This window comes from Ursus americanus, chromosome 25 (genome assembly GCF_024610735.1).
Source record: "Ursus americanus isolate L20-20 chromosome 25, mUrsAme1.1.p, whole genome shotgun sequence".
Lineage (NCBI taxonomy): Eukaryota > Metazoa > Chordata > Mammalia > Carnivora > Ursidae > Ursus > Ursus americanus.
In genome coordinates this window covers 25,933,076-25,950,522 of record NC_142151.1, presented here as the reverse complement: position 1 = coordinate 25,950,522, position 17,447 = coordinate 25,933,076, and the positions used below count along the sequence as shown (strand labels likewise).

At 41.0% G+C, this 17,447-nt stretch overlaps 1 protein-coding gene across 2 annotated transcripts in view; it reads left to right on the top strand.

Annotated features, from left to right (window-relative positions):
* The window catches only part of TM7SF3 (transmembrane 7 superfamily member 3), a 36,680-nt gene that overhangs the window by 15,225 nt on the left and 4,008 nt on the right, over positions 1-17,447 (top strand). For both annotated transcript variants that reach the window (XM_087855711.1, XM_045811771.2), the window contains exons 4-10: positions 1,021-1,141; positions 1,883-2,054; positions 6,207-6,384; positions 11,243-11,329; positions 13,562-13,642; positions 14,265-14,417; positions 17,287-17,384. In XM_087855711.1, the coding sequence (XP_087711837.1) occupies positions 1,021-1,141; positions 1,883-2,054; positions 6,207-6,384; positions 11,243-11,329; positions 13,562-13,642; positions 14,265-14,417; positions 17,287-17,384 (890 nt within the window). The remainder of the gene's footprint in view (positions 1-1,020; positions 1,142-1,882; positions 2,055-6,206; positions 6,385-11,242; positions 11,330-13,561; positions 13,643-14,264; positions 14,418-17,286; positions 17,385-17,447) is intronic.

The window sequence follows — 17,447 nt, the reverse complement described above, 5'->3', positions numbered from 1 at the left end:
TCTTGTAGATCTTTAAATTGGTTTATCTTTATCTGTCTTATTTTGATCTTTCCACTTGAGTCTACCATAGACAGTCGTTTGCATAGAATTGAGCTCATATCAAGTGACTTCTCTTAAGTTTTGTCATGCTTAACGTCATGAACAGGATTCCTAATAAGAAGAGCTGTTTTACCTACATTATTAATGTAAATGAAATACCTAAAATTTGTATAAAATTAAATATTCAAATGCTATTCCAATACATGGTCTTGGGAGTCTTTGAGGTCTTTTTTATTTTTACTTTTTTATGTGCACAAAGACTTTTCCAGCACTGAGGATGACACCATCTTTTTTTCCAGTTTAAAGGAGCATGTGAAAAGTGGACACCCCTTTCTTTACTGCCCATGGAGTGCCTTTTCTCTTTGGCAGTGTTTTTTCCCCTCTGTCCCTGGGTTCTTAAGCTCTTTTTATGGGATCACGGACCCCCCAAATCTAGTAAAAACATCTCTCCTTAAGAAATGCATGCATTCAACCTTTGGCATACAATTTCAAGGTGTTCATGGGACCTCTAAAGCCCATTCTTGGATACCAGCTTAAGAATATCTGTCTCCAGACCTTTTCAGCTCTAGAGCAGGGGTTGGCAAACACAGACCATGAGCCACATCCAGCCTCTGCCTGTTTTGTACATAAAGTTTTACTAGAAACAGCCATGTTCCCTTGCTGACATATTGTCTGTGGCCGCTTTCGTGCCTCAAGGGCAGGGTTGGGTAGTTGCCACAGAAACCATCAGGCGTGTGAAGCCTGAAATAGTCACCATCTTACCCTTTACAGAAAAGACTTGCTGACCTCTATTCCAGAGCCCTCAATCTCAATTAACTTTTCCCTCTTTAACCTTAGTTCATGAGGTAGTACAAAACCAGAAGCTCTATTATATTTAACTTCTGTATGGAAAGTTCTTGTAAGAGTAGAGTTCTGTTTTTCTGAGTACAATTTGAATGTAGGAGAATTCTGTGTTGAGTAACTAACTTATTTTTCGTCCAGATCCTGTCCCTGGAGGCTGTAATTTGGAGTTTGATTTAGATATTGATCCCAACATTTACTTGGAATATAATTTCTTTGAGACAACTATTAAATTTGCCCCAGCAAACCTAGGCTATGCAAGGTATGTCTGTCTTTCTATCTCTTAAAACTGCTTTTAGGACAGCATGACTAGCTGTTGTGTAGAGTCAGTGACCTCCGCAAATCCACGGTTCTCTTTCATAAAATTGAATTAATGTTTAATTTTATTTTGGAATGGAGGTAATTTAAACATTGTAAGTCATATGTGATCTGTCACTTACAATTAATATTGTCTGCCCTCCATTCTTAGCAAGAGCCAGATGTTGACTCTCTATTGTGAGCTTAGAAGTACATTTAGTTTCTGTAGAGTTTTGAATATGGAAAGCATTCTGAAGCCGTGAAACACCCTTATATTTTTGTAAGCATTTTGTTATTTTAATGAAAACTCTGCCTTAGTTTCTACTTTACTAGCAATGCTAGCTAACATTGAGTAACATGTGAATGCTGTCTGTGTATCATCCATAGTGCTGAGTGCTCTTTGTTCTTGGTCATTTAATCCTGCCAGTTTTATTAAGAAGAGGTGGTGGTTCCTTAAGGGTCACTGAGATTAAGTGACATGCCCATATACACATAGCTAACAAGTGGCAAAGCTGGCATGTCACTCCACGCCTGACTAACGTTAGCATCTGGTTATTTAACCATACTGCCTCTCAGTATGTTACTTTTCTTCGTAATGCCAAAACTGGAATTGCTGCAGAAGTTTGAAATTTGAGCTTTTGGTTCCTTTTATAGATGAGACATGCACCACAAGAGATTGATGTTCCGTTTTGTTGGTTGACTTTAGAGGCACAAATCCTCTGCCGTGTGACACTGGGACGGGACGGGACTCTAGGTGGAGGTTGCTGTACGATGTCTATCAGTATTTTCTGCCCGAGAATGACCTCACCCAGGAGGGCTTGCTAAAGCATCTGCAGAGGATGGCCGAGGTGCCGCAGGTGAAGGCCAATGCTATCAAGGTAAGTCTGGTTCTTACAATTTGTGTGGCCAGATTGTGACACTTCTGTAAGAGTTGAGAAGGGGAGAAGCTACCAGGAGCTTTTTTTCTTTATAGTTTCCTTGATCTTTCTGGGGTTCTCACTATTCTCTTTCATTCTGTCATTGTCTTGCTAGTGATACCCCAAAGTGATGTTGGCTTTTGAGGAGGTGCATGTAAATTACGTTACATTTTAGTTGCTGTCACATAGATGACTGGGTAATCTTGAGCTACGGAGGAAAGTGATTTTTCTATGTACTCCCATAACTATTAGATAGAAGCTTTTGGCAAATATAAAAGTAGAGTGTTTTTTTTGTTTTTTTTTTAAAAACAGCAACTGTTTAAGGATATACACATTGTCATTAATATTTACTTACTTATTTATTTAAAATACTTTGTTTTTATTTATTTTAGGGAGAGAGCACCCATGTGCACGTGGAGAGAGGGGGAGGGAGAGGGACCAGCAGACTCTGCACTGAGTACAAAGCCCCACATGGGGCTCAGTCTCATGACCCTGAGATCACGACCTGAGCCAAAACCAGAGTCAGCTGCTTAACCCCCTGAGCCACCCAGGTGCCCCTGTCATTAATATTTAAACCCAATCTCAGAAGTCTCTAACTGGAAGCGAAAGTTTTCTCTGACCTTTGGAACCCCTGCAAGCTCTTGGAATACCCAGTGTGGGGTATGGGCCAGCAGCATCGGCACCACCTGGGAGTTTGTTAGAACTGAAGACTCCTTGGCTCCACCCCTGACCTACTGAATCAGAATTTGCATTTTGAGGTCTCCAGGTGATTCCTATGCATATTAAAATTTGAGATTCATGTTACAGATGATTTTTGTGGAGGGCAGGATTTATGTCTTAAAAGGTACCTGATAGCAGTCTAATATAGAAGTTTATCTTTCAGTCTGATGGTTTATGGGTAGAGTTTTTCTAGACTGCTCTGACTTCCAGAAGGTTGATGGGTTACCGGATTTTATAGAAAGCAGTGGCCTATGTGATTAGCCCAGGCCCTCAGTCTATTGCAGAGCAACGTTTCATTTCATTGTGTCCCCTAGGATGTCATGGTCACATGCTAAGAAGGAGCCTTATACAAGAGAACTTATCATGCTTATTCACAAATTTGGAAGCTCTTTGGATAAGTTTACCAGTTGCCTTTTTACATAAAAAATTTTAAAGATCATGTTTCTTCTCATGAAGAATATAAGAATTTATGTAACAGGACCGTTTTAGGTTACTCTTTAACTTTCAGTGAAGAGTTAGAATATCGTATGCCAGAGTTCAGGGAAACCCTCGTTGACTCATGAGGGCACGTTGAAAAGAGTCGGAGCCTGTTTGAAGAGGCTTGCACCGGCCAACTTTGGGGCAATTCAGTCATCAAAAAGAGTAATGATTGATTATAGGTTTTGAATAAATAAAAACAAGTCCATACTGATAGTCATCGGGAGAGACTCCTATACCAAATTACTCTGGAAATCGATGTAGGGAAGGAATTTATGATTAAGCCTTTTCGAAGAGGCACTGTAATTCATCCTCACTGATGAAAGAAGGCTCCTCATGGAAGAATGCTGGCCAGTCAATGTAGAAGGAATAATAAGTTTAGAAAATCACCATTTTCCGTCCTCACTGAAATAATTCAGGGAAGAATCGGCAGGTGAAAGACTGTTGAGAACGGGGTATTCCCAGCATGCTCAGATTAATTCTAATTGCAAAGGGAAAACTTACTTTTGGAGTGGGATGATCTGATGGTCTTGGTCTTATCCATGTGGTCAGTTAGCTTCACTGATAGCAGGTAGCTTGCCTTATGTGCTCATGTGACTCAGTCTGACATCATCCCCATCACTTGTGAAGTATTCTAGCAAAATATGTTTAACCTGAATTCAGTCTATTGGAGTTCCTGTTTATAGGAAATACGTGGGGTAGAAGAACAGGTTGGACACCTAGAGCATACTCTGACAAATCCAGATTGTGGAATGTTCTACGAAACAACTGCTTTTTTTTTTTTTTTAAGATTTTATTTTTATTTTTTAAAGGGAGAGCATGAACAGGTGGTGGGTAAGGGGCAGAGGGAGAGGCAAAGGAGAATCTTAAGCAGACTCTAGCACTGAGTGTGGAGCCCGACAAGGGGCTCAGTCTCACAACCCTGAAATCACAATCTGAGCCGAAACCATGAGTGGGAGGCTTAACTGTGCCACCCAGGCACCCCTTAAGATTTTATTTTTAACTAATTTCTATATTCAACCTGGGGCTTGAACTTAACAGCCATGAGATGAAGAGTCACAGCTTTATCAGCTGAGCCAGCCAGGTACCCCTATAAGACAGCTGATCTGGGGGTGCCGGGGTGGCTCAGTAGGTTAAGCAACTGACTCGATTTCAGCTCAGGTTATGATCTCACGGTCATGAGATTGAGCACTTTATTGGGCTCTGCACTGGGCAGGACGCCTCCTTAAGGTTTCTTTCTCTCCCTCTCCCCCCACCCCAAAACAAACAAACAAACAAACAAACAAAAGACAACTGCTCTTAATCTCTTTAAAAATCATTGGGTGGGTGGGAGAGAGTGATGGGAAGGACTGTCCTAGATATCAGAGACAAACGCCATGCATGAAATGGTTGGATTTTGGTTAAGGGGGAGAAAAGCTAGGAAGACATGGCAGGGGAGGGAGGCACCTGGGTTGCTTAGTCAGTTAACTGTCCGACTTGTGATTTCGACTTGCAGTTTTGGCTCAGATGGGTAGTAAGATGGAGCCGTGGGGACACCCCCCACCCTGCCACTTGAGATTCTCTCTCTCTCCCTCCGCCGCTCCCCCCACTTGCGTGGGTGCTTTCTCTCTCTCTCTCTCAAATAGGTAAATCTTAAAAAAAAAAGATGTGGGAAAATCTGAATATGGACTGTGTATTAGAGAAGAGATTATTGATTTTTTTAGGTGAGCTAAGGTATATGGGTATAGAAGAGAATATCCTTATTCTTAATCTTGCTACTCAGAGTGTGGTAGATGAATGGGTAGCAGTGGCATCACCTGAGAGATTGCTAGAAAAGTGGACTCTCAGGTGCCTCCTCTACCAAAAGAATCAGGATCTGAATTCTAATACCCTCCCCCCAGTGACTATAGGCACATTAAATTTGAGAAATGCGTTTTAGGATGTGCCCACTGGAAGTGAAATGTCATGATATCCGACTTATTGCAAGATGATTCAGCAGGAAAAAATAGAGGGGAAGAAGGAGGAATAAAAAAAAAGAAGTAGGATTAAATATTAACAATTGTTAAATCGAAATTGTGGTATATAGTTTATTCATTGTATTATTCTTTCAGCATTTCTATAAGGTTGAATGTTTCACCATAAAAATGGAGTAGGAGGTAATGTTAACGTTTTGTTGAACTTGACCAGTCCTTTGCCAGAAACACATTTTTGAAGGCTAAGCAATATTTTTAAACAGTAGAAGTTTTCTAAGAGGCTTATAATTATTCCTGAAACTCTAATATTAAATGTTCTCACTTGTATTTGCAGGAATGTATTAGTGTATTATGGCTAAAAAGGGCTTTTGTTTCTTCTGTTACATATATTACCTAAGAGACGACTTTTAAAATGGAAGTTTTGAAGTGAAGGACCACTGCGTAATGTAACTATATGGAATGTTTTCTTATTGCAGAAATAAGGACCCAGGTAAACGGGTCCTCTCTGTGAGATGTTCATAAACACTTGTCTGTTGACAGTCCCATAGGCAGTAGTAGTAGAACACTTACTGTGTGCCAAGCATTGTGCTAAGTACTGAGGGAAGAAGGACCAGTGAGCGAGATCTAGTCCTTGCCATTGTGTTGTTTACAATCTAGTAGACGACAAAGTTTTTTTTTATTTTGTCCTGACTAATGTTTACACTTTATATCATATTTTACTTACATTGTTAACGTCTGACGCTATACAAAAACTTGAGAAGCACTTTGTGTAAGAACCTGCTTATATTAGCACATATAACCTGTGTAGGACAGTTGTTTGAGAGCGCTGAATGGGTTGGTGTGTATTTTAAACAAGAATTATAATTTAACATTACAATTTAATATCACATGCAGGTGGGGTTATAATAGGATAGCCTTTTAAAAAAAACTCTGAACGCAAATCACACGTTATTTTTGGCTTCAGGTGGTTACCCTAACAGCTAACGATAAGACAAGTGTTTCCTTCTCCTCTCTCCGAGGACAAGGTGTCATTTATAACGTCATTGTTCGGGACCCACTTCTAAATACCTCTGCTGCTTATGTTCCTGCTCACACTTATGCTTGCAGCTTTGAGGCCAAGGAGGATAATTGTTCTTCCCTTGGTGAGTATATGGATTTAAACTTCGAAATTTCTTCTTTGACTTTGCAGATCTAGGTCAACCAATCCAGAACTTAAGAGTACTAAAAAAATGCTCTTGTCTAGTCTTCATTCATTCAGCAAATGCCTTTTGAGCCCCTCCATTGTTCTGCTCTCTGTTCCAGGCACAGGGATACAGCAGAGAACAAAACAGACAGAATACTGTGCTCCCAGAGCTTGCGTTTTCTCGGGGGAGATGAGACAGACGAGATTAATTTGTAAAATATGCATCATGTGAGACTGCTGAGCGCTAAGAAGCTACATTCAGTAGGAAAGGTGGATGATAACAAGTGACAGTGAGGGAAGAAGTTCGAGAGCCATGGCCAGGGAGGCCCATGCTGAAGCTAACTGTTGAGTGGAGACCCGAGGCGAGGCGGGGAGTCATGCGTGTCCGGGCAGTACTGCTGGGCGGAGGGAGCAAAGGCCCTCAGCCAGGGGCCTTCCTGGTGTGTTTAAGAACAGCAGCGAGAGCGTGGCTGGAGGAGCCTGAGGAGGGGGAGAGGTGCAGCCTGGTAGGTCACAGTGCAGGCAGAAGCTTCTACTCAGAGCAAAATGGAAAGGCGTTGGTGGGTTTGAGCAGGGAGTGCCATGATCTGACTCCTGTTTTGGTGGGATCACTCCGGCTGCTTTTAGGAGAAAAGTCGGGGGCAGGATGAGACACGGAGACGGATCGTGGTAATTCAGGTGATAGAGGACAGTGGTTTAGATCGGAGGGTGGCGGTGGAGGCGTTGCAAGATCATCCTGTGTGTGTTTCTGAAATAGTTTCACAGAAAAGATGCAAAAACACAAAGAGTTTCTGCATCATCTTCACTCGGATTCCTCACATGTGAACGTATGATGCTATTTGCTTTTTATTCTTTATGGTGCGTTTGTGTGCACGCTCTCTCCACATGTACGTACACATACACGACTCTTTGAGCCGCTTGAGAGTAAGTTGCAGACAGAAAGATATTTTTCCCTTAAATATTTCTATGTATTTTTTATGTAACCATAGTAAAAACGACCAAATGCACAGTTAACTTTGATACAGCACTGTTATTTAATCTACAGTTGTTATTAAGTTTCACTAGTTATTCCACTAATGTCCTTTATAAAAAACAATTTGATCACATGTTGCATTTAACTGACACATCTCTTTGGTCTTCTGTAATCTGGAACAATTCCTCAGTCTGGTTTTAACTTTCAAGACCTTGACCTTTTTGAGGAGTACAGGCTAACTTTTTAGAACCCAGTTTGGGTTCGTCCGATGTTTCCTCATGATTAAATTCACATTGTGCATTTTTGGTGGGAATACAGAAAATCGATGTTGTGCCCTTCTTAGGACGCACTTGATATCTATTTGTCCCATTACTGGTGGTGATAACCCTGACTGTTTGGTTAGTGGTGTCTGCCAGGTTTCCCCATTATATTTTTCCCTTTCAGCATTTATTACTAGGTGGTTGCCAATGGCAATTTTGTAATTTCATCATTTTTTAATATTAGTTGGCATTCTATTGTAAGCAAGAGATTTCTTTTCTCCCCTATTTATTTATTTATATACATGAACCCATGGATTCGTAATCCTCTGGATAATAATCCATTACTATCATTATTTTCATGTTAAATCGTCCCAGATTTGGCCAATGAGTGGCTGCATATATTTTGAAAGAGAGCCAGGGAATATTGCTGATCAGAGGAGTGGTTGAAGAAAGGTGTAAAAGATGACTACGATTTTGGCCGGGGCAACGTGAGAGCTAGAACTGCCATTCTGGGAAAGATTGTTGGAGGAGCGGGTTTGGGAGGACGTATCAGGAATTTAGTTTTGGACACGTTCAGTTTGAGAACCTTAGGAAGTATTCAAGTGGACATGTTGAATTGACGGTTGTAAGTATGCTGGAATTCAGGGGAAGGGTGTGGGCTGGAGATTACCTTGAACGCCATCCAATGAAATAGACAGCATTTAAGGCCATGGACTAGATGGCCTTCCTGTGGAGTGAGAATGTAGAAAAGATGGGTCTAAGGACAGAGCCCTGGGCACTCTGGCGCTTAGAGGTCAGGAAATTAGGAACTGAAAAATGACCACCGGATTTAGCAACGTGGAGGCCGTTGGTGTCAGAGCTGTTTCGGTGGAGCACTGGGGTAACCTTACTGGAGTATGTTCAAGAACAAATAGGAGGAGGGGTGCCTGGGTGGCTCAGCCGTCAAGCGTCTGCCTTCGGCTCAGGTCATGATCCCAGGGAAGTGGGATTGCGCCCTGCATCGGGCTCCCTGCTTGGTGGGAAGCCTGCTTGTGTTCCCTCTCTCACTTTGTCTCTCTCTGTCAAATAAATAAAATCTTTAAACAAACAAACAAATAGGAAAGAAATTGGAGAAAAGTCCAAATGGCACTTTCCAGGAGTTTTGCTCTAAAGGGTAAAGTCTATCCATTGTGTTCAGGGCCTAGGGTTCCTTCTCCTCTGGCATAGCTGTATCCCATCCGGTCTTCCACTGTCACACTCAGGATCCTGGAGAGATACAATGTAGGAGACCCAGGCAGATAAAAGTTCTGTATTTTTCACTGATAGACTTAATCTAGGTTCCTAGTCCCCTTCCCTTGAGCCCTTCCTCACCAGAGCCCCTCCTAATTCGAAAGCCCCCCTCCCCTGGGTTTCTGTCTCTAAGTGTTAGGCCAGGGGAAAGGGGGCTCTGATCCTGTTCCTCCAGCCTGGAGTTGACCCCTCCTAGTGATGCTGGTCCTAGTGTTGCTTTCATTTTCAAGCTTGATGTGTATCTTTCCTGAGCTTGGAGTAGGGAGGAGTTACCCATATTGCCTTTTATTTAAAAGCTCGGCCTATGTGTCATAACCTAGAGTGATACCGTGATGATTAAACACTGCTCTGCTGGACTGTCTTCTATCCTCCTAGTCCATTCACCCCTTTGTCTTTACTGCCCCCCAGAGTGCCCATTTGTCTCTAGTGTTGTCTCTAGAGTCTGCTTCTTATGAAACCTTCTGCTCTCTGTTTTTTCCTGTATTTTTTTTTTGGTCCTTTCCTGGTACCATGATAGGGGATTCCATTTAGTTCCTCTCTGCTGTCTGATATCGGGGAGGAAAGCTAACTGTGTGTGTCCATTTTTATTGGGTTGGAAGGTCTTGCTAACTTTGATGATTGTGTTCTCTGGAAACTGCCACTAGATTTGCATTTGAAAAAAAAACTATCCCAGCAAACTCCACGCTTGTGGTGTAAAGATTAAATCATAGAACAGCAATCAACCACAGGTCTGAAAGAAGCAGAATGTGGCGTTTTATCTTTTGTTTCATCTTTCTTTTGGGCGCTTTGTTCTCAGAAAAGCTGCTGTGCGGGTGTGTATCACGCCCTGCAAATTCTGGTCTTCTGGCTTGTGTTTGTGTAACGGTAGGTCTTCCGGGTACCTCCATGTGAGCACTCTTAAGCGTTTTATGCGTTTTCATCTGTGGTAACATTGCAACATTTTCCACATGAGATTATATGCGTGTTTTGTTTCCGTTTTGAGTTCAGGGATTACTTTCTTGTGTTGATCTCAAAGGTCATGATGGTGAATTTAGTAAGTGTCGTTTTCTCTTTGGTAAACTGCATCTTTTGGTTCATGTTAGTTATATTTAAGTTGGCGCCTATTAAGGACCATGAGCATTGGGATTCTTGGGCATCATGAGCTATTGTGCTTTATTGTTCGTTATAAAGCTACATTTTTTCCGTTATAAAGCTTCAGTCCAACATGTGGACTGAAGACGGGCAGTAATTTGTTCATGTGTGACTTACGGTGTACGACATATTCTTTTACTTTAATCTTAGTTTCGGTCAAAACTTTTTATGATGGAGAGCTTCAGAGAACCTTCATATACTAATTTTTCAGCATTAACGATTTCGATTCATGGCACGATTTGATTTCAGCCATATACCCACCTGGGTCTCTGCCTCCTAGTCCTCCTTACTGGATTTTTTTTTTTTTTAAGATTTTTTTTTTTTTTAAGATTTTATTTATTTATGTGACAGAGAGACAGCCAGCAAGAGAGGGAACACAGCAGGGGGAGTGGGAGAGGAAGAAGCAGGCTCCCAGCAGAGGAGCCCGATGTGGGACTCGATCCCATAACGCCGGGATCACGCCCTGAGCCGAAGGCAGATGCTCAACGACTGCGCTACCCAGGCGCCCCTGGATTTTTTGTAATAGCAAATCCGTGGCCATCATTTTGCTCACAAAATTTCAGTGTGTACTTGTATGTGCACACGTGTGTGTGTGTGCATCTTAAAGATAAGCTCTGTTTTATCACCAACACAAGTTTCAGTGAAAAATATTGAAGATAATTTCCTAATAGCATCAAATTAACAGCCAGTATTTACATTTTCCCAATCATCCTAATTGTTTTTCAGTTTTTTTTTATTTGAATCAGGTTTCAGATGACGTCTGTACATCTTATTTAGTTGATTTGTCTTTTAAATCTTTTAATCCCTAGTTCTCCTTTCCGCTGCCTCCTTTTTTCTTGCAGTTTGTGAAGAAACAAAACTATTTTATGCACACACAACACCCCAAGAATGTGTCAGAAGTAGTGCTGCATACCTCGTCAGGAAGCATAGATTGTCGCTTCCTCTTTTTGTTACAGCAGTAGCATTGCTATTCATTGCCCACATAAAATCATTTGTTAGGGGTAGCAAGGGTATTTCCCAAGTAGGTTTATAATTTATATGCTTGTATTTGTATAGGTATATATCATGAATTAAAGTATATATATTGTCAGCTCACTTTGCTTTTTTCATGAAGCTTTGTTCTAGTAATTAAATATAAGGTATTAAATTGGACATATTATCCACTAAATTCTCGTTATTTTTAGGAAGAATATCAACCAAAGTGTTCTTCACCCTTTTTGCCCTGCTTGGCCTCTTCATTTGTTTTTTTGGACACAGATTCTGGAAAACAGGTATTACCGATGTAGTTATTTACATGGTATTTACAAGCTATTTACATGGCTTGTGGGTTTTTTGCTTAAATTCTGCTGGAAAATTTATGACCTTTAAGGAGATGAAGCAACCGCTTATCTCCAGCTATCTTCATAGATTGTGACTGGGTTCTTTTCAGTAAAGATTTTACTTAGTTGCTGTGCATTTTAATTTTTTCTCTTAGCAAGGGAGTATAACCTCCTCTTATTAAGAGGGAAGCAAAACTGGATTTACACACCAAACTTCTTCAATTGCTAGGTCAGCTAGCTGACTAAAAATAACTGGGGTTGGAAAGCAGGACATTTGTGTAAGAATGTGTGGATTTTGAAGATGGTGATTGACGTAGTTTCAGATACATCAAGCTGCAGGTCTGTGGTATATGTAGATTGAAAAGTCTGCTTAGTTCCGGGAGGTTCAGACTGCAAATAGGAAGGCCACAATCTTCTCCGTGAAACCTGTTCGGGGAGCGGAATACAGTAGTTCCCTCTTATCCGTGGGGCATACTTTCCAAGTGTTCTAGTGGATGCCTGAAATTGTGGACAGTACTTGAACCGTATATATATATATATATATATATATATATATATATATTTTTTTTTTTTTCCTATCTATACATACCTATGATAAAATTTAATTTATAAATTAGGCACAGTAAGAGAGTAACAATAACTAATAATAAAATAGAATAATTATGGCAAGATGCTGTAATAAAAGTTATGTCAATGTGATCCCTCTTTCTCAAAATATCTTTTTGTGCTGCACTTGTCCTTCCTATGCTGATGTGAGATAATAAAATGCCCATATGATGAGATGAAGTGAGGTGAATGATGTAGGTAGGAATTGTGACATATGTTAGGCTACTATTGACCTTCTGACGGAACCTCAGAAGGATTATCATCTGCTTCTGGACCATGGGGTAACTGAAGCCATGAAAAGAGAAACAGTGGATGGGGGGACTACTATATAAATTATGCTCGCTGAATTGCTTTGAATTTTTGGGCTGTCTTTTATGTAACAGTGTTTGCAACTAAAAAAAAAATCCTTATTTAATTCATTAACAAGGAGTATAATGGAGCATCAAGGGAAGAGTGAAAATAATCCTGATCTCAAACTTTTTAAAATTGTTTTAATAAATTATGAATTATGGGGGTGCCTGGGTGCCTCAGTTGGGTAAGCGTCTGACTCTTGATCTCAGCTCAGGTCTTGATCTCAGGGTCGTGAGTTCAAGCCCCGTGTTGGGCTCCATGCTGAGCCTGGAGCCTACTTTAAAAAAAAAAAAATTTATGGGGCGTCTGGGTGGCTCAGTTGGTTAAGCGACTGCCTTTGGCCCAGGTTGTGATCCTGAAGTCCCAGGATTGAGTCCCGCATCAGGCTCTCTGCTCAGCAGGGAGTCTGCTTCTCCCTCTGACCCTCCCCCCTCTTATGCTCTCTCATTCTCTCTCTCTCTCAAATAAATAAAATCTTTTTAAAAAATTGTGAATTGAAGTAGGCAACTCCTTCATTATTATGGATGAAGACAGTGATTAATTATTCATCCTAAAGGATGAATAAAAGAAAGTTATAAAAGTCACTTTTTAAAAAAAGATTTATTTATTTATTTGTTTGTCAGAGAGAGAGAGAGTGAGCACAAGCAAGGGGAGCGGCAGGCAGAGGGAGAAGCGGGCTCCCTGCTGAACAAGGAGCCCAATGCGGGACTCGATCCCAGCACCCTGGGATAATGACCTAAGCTGAACACAGATGCTTAACTGACTGAGCCACCAGACTTCCCAAAAGTCACTTTTGACTTTGGAATATTTTGTTGTTTTTCCTTACCTTTTATTTTTGCTCATGTAACAAATTGAAATGTAGTGTGTTGTTTCAGATCAGACACAGTGACAAAAGTATACTATTCTTGTTTTCAGTGGGAAGTATGAGGATGTTAAAATGAGCTATGAAATTAACAGTTAACAACTTACCAATTAAGATTGACCTCTGTGCAGTGTATCTAATAGTTAATACTTTAATATTATATTCACTTAATAATATTTACTCCCAGTGACTTCTAAATTTTTCCTGAAAGACAGAAATTTATTTCTTTCCCTGAATGTCCTAATGTGTGTAAATTCTGGAAGTTTAAGCATGTATCTGTAGGTTAGAAATTTAAATTGAGCTGTGAAAAGAATACCTAACCATACTTGTATTTTTTTTTTCTTTTTCTGATGGTTTGCTGCTAGAATTATTTTTCATAGGCTTTATCTTCATGGGTTTCTTCTTCTACATACCGATTACAAGACTGACACTTATTACATATGATGGTAAGTGAAAATAATACAGTTTGATTGGGAAGAAAGGGGTTGTGTTCATACTCCCCCTTTCTTTCTATAGTTTGACCAGTACTGTGTGTGATAGATATCCTGTTATGTGTGTAAATAACGGGCCACCTATACTCGAAACATCTTTTCTAGGCAACTCATTTAGATCTTCTCTTCTGGATTTTTAGTTTGCATGGTGAATTCGTTGGTACTTAGGAAAGTGAAGGGCTGTGTTGATTATAAACCCGTGTTCCAGCTATGTGGTATATTGAAGATACGAGATTTACAACAATCAAAATATTAAGATTTTCTTTACCTTAAACACAACCCATCCTTACTTGTCATATTTGACAGAATGCGTGTCGCCCCTTCTTCCTTAGTCCGGTTTTGTGGGTTGTGCCAAGCCACACCTACCACTTGCCTGGGAGGTTTAGCTCACCTGCTGGTTTCTGCGGCTCAGAGCAGCCCCTCCTCAGAGGCCTCCCCACGCTGGTTTCATGGCACCGCCTTAGTGCCTGACGTCCTGAAAGGCTAAGGTTGCGTCTGGTAATGGTACTGTGTGTCTAATGCATGTGGTAGGAAAAGCTGCCTCTGATCAAACAGTTCATCTTCTCCTTCTGTGCAGTTCGTCTGATTCTGACAGCCGTCGCTGGAAGCGTTGGCGGGGTTCTCTTGGTAGCTGCTTGGTGGCGATTTGGAATCCTCCTGTTCTGCATGCTGTGTGTCGGATCAGTGCTGGGCTTCCTCATCTCCTCAGTGATGTTCTTCACTCTGCTGGGTAGGACGTGTGTAATGTTTTCTGTGTTCAGTTTACTGTTTGCAAAACCTTGTGTGGGTTCTCTAGGTACAAACACTGCCCCATCAGGGGCTTGGGGCCTTGCCTGTAGAGTTCTGGAAATCTCTATGGATGATGTGGCACTTTAGAGAAGGCCAGTACAAAGTGAATCTTAAGCAGAAGCCCAGTATATCCCACAGATAAACTTGGCACTGCTCTGCCAGCAGCGGAGTTGCAGCCTGGTGCTTCGTTCCTGGTTGTCTTATACCCCAGCCTTCACTCCCACCATCTGCCAGACCCCAGGCGTTCCGACGTACCTACTTGTCATCTAGGGCCGTGGCACAGGGGATAGTTCAGGGGATTTTTTTTTTTTTTAAGTAATTCAGTTTCTATCAATTTTTAGAATGTGGTTAACTTGTAAGTTAACTTTCTTTTGTAGGGGAGGAAATTTTCCCTTTTATCCTTCCAAGGTTCTTTGGCTGGTCTAATCATTAAATTGACATAAGATAGATTAATAAGAGAAGAACAAATTTAACTTTGTATGTACAGGAACCCCTTAAAAATAGACCAAAAGGCAGTCAGGCCCTTGAGGCTTCTTTGTCATCCTGAGCTAAGGAATGGGGTAGTCGCTGGGAGTTTCAGAGGTGGGGAGGGCATTTTGCAAGAAAAGAAGAGCAGACGTTTGGTAATCAGGCAGTTTGCCCTACCAGGCAGTTAAGTATTTCAGATAATGTTGTTACCACTGGTAGTTGCTCTTTCTGGGTCCGGTTCCCTATGTAAATTCTTTTAGGCAGTTATCGAAGCGATTCAAGTTTTTCTGACTCTGCTGGATCTTGATTGCCTTCAACTCAGAATAATCCACATGCCAAAGTGGCACGTTTTGGAGTGGCAACTTCTGCCCCCCTTCACTTGGCAGTTGTAATAATAACTTACACTTCGGGATTGTTGCCAAAAATGCAAAAAAAAGAAAAGTATTTATATTTTAAGGTACACTTTTAGGCTATTTCCTTCTTGTGATAATGTTTAGTTCTTCTGTTATGTATATCCACATCAGATTAAAGTTAATGGAAATGTTAGATATAAGAAGAGCTGTCTCTGGAGGCTGTCCTCTCTTGAGAACACAGGGTGTAATTTACAGAGTGCGGTTGGCTCGCTGAAACTTTTCTTTTTTTTCCAAGACCAGAAAGAATTGACATTGTTTACTGACCACTCCAAGGCCCTTAATTCTGATTTTAGCCAAACCTATAGTCAGGTTCATTCCCACAGGCTTCTTGCAGGTAGCTTTTTATCTACACAGTCTGAGGCAAAGTAGCAATGTTTAGATTTGGCTCAAGGACAGGTTCACAGGGATGTTTGTTGAAAATGCAGATTCAGGGCCCTACTCCAAAAGTGCTAAATCAACTACTTAATGAGCTCCCTTCCCTTTCTTTGTTAATGCTTGGAGAATGGAGGGATGATTGGTTGGACCTTTTAATAGTTAATGTGTTTATTTGTGAACTGTCTCATTGATGAAGGACAGTTAGGGTGAGTGTCTCCAGTGGGTGCAAAATCATATTTTTTAAGCATTAAAATTTGAAAAATATTGGCTAACGTCTCTGATCTAATTAAATTACTACTGTATTCACTTTATGATGTTGCTGGCAAAGAGCTTATACTCTGAAAGGGTCAGTCTTCACATGCCTGCATCACAACTACTATTTTTTTTTTTTTAAGATTTTATTTATTTATTCGACAGAGATAGAGACAGCCAGCGAGAGAGGGAACACAAGCAGGGGGAGTGGGAGAGGAAGAAGCAGGCTCATAGCGGAGGAGCCTGATGTGGGGCTCGATCCCAGATCGCCGGGATCACGCCCTGAGCCGAAGGCAGCCGCTTAACCGCTGTGCCACCCAGGCGCCCCACAACTACTATTTTTAATCCCTGGATTCCTTGACTTTTTTTTTTTTTTTTTAAAGCTACATGTGTATTTTGTGAAAGTTAATACAGCTAACCTACAGAATATGATCCATAAATTCATCTCACTGCAACATGTTGTAATTCACTTTCTGAGAATGTGGAGTCCCAAGGTCACATCTTACTACAGAACTCCCCCTCTTCTGGGATTTATGGGTCTCAAGATACAGGGCTACCTCCAGTTGAACTGAATGATGGTGCCAGTATCAGTATAGTTGTCAGGCTTATGTTCTTGCTATTTAAATTTAATTTATAAATAGGAGTTCTACTAGAGTCTTCCTGGGTCACCGCAGGCGTGCCGCATTTTGGAGAAGGGTTTAGTAGAAGCGCAGGTAAGCGGTTAGCTCCTTTCTTTCCGGATGCTTGAAGAATCGCATCTTCCAGGATGCAGTGGCTGGGCAGGAAATGCATTGATGGTAAAAATCTAGTAAGTGGATTTTGCTGCTCCTCTTGGGTAGGAGTTCATATAGTTAGCTCTGAATGCCATTTACCTGCACTTTTTACTTTGCAGTACAAAATCATAGTGTGATAGAAACATAGAGCAAGGGAGGATGATTTGGAGCTTGGACACGAAATAGTTCAGTCTTCTCATTTTATGGGTTGGGAAACTGAGGCCCAGCATCACAGCTAGTGAATGGAAGAGCTTGGACTAGACCAGCCTCTTCTAAGTTTTCCTGGGAATAAATGCAGAGCATTTTCCTGCTTGATTTTCCTCCCACCCCTCAACCTTCTAAGACACAGCCTTCAAAGGGGATTGTATTGGCAGTTAAATGAAAAAAGTCAGAATTCATTTCTAATTGCCAACCTCTTCCCTGGTGGTTATAATAAACCTTCAGTGCATGTCTGTGTTTAGATGTTGAGAGAATGAAATTGAACTTGGTAAACCTGTTGTTAACTCCTGCTTTCTTTTTGCTTTTTCAGGAAACCTGAAGATTTTTCAAGACGATGGTGTGTTCTGGGTGACCTTCTCTTGTATAGCTGTTATCATTCCAGTAGTTTTCATGGGCTGCCTAAGAATAGTAAGTGTTTCATCAAGTGAGATTTATTCATCCTGTTGTCCCGGACCTTCAGTTGTTCCCTTA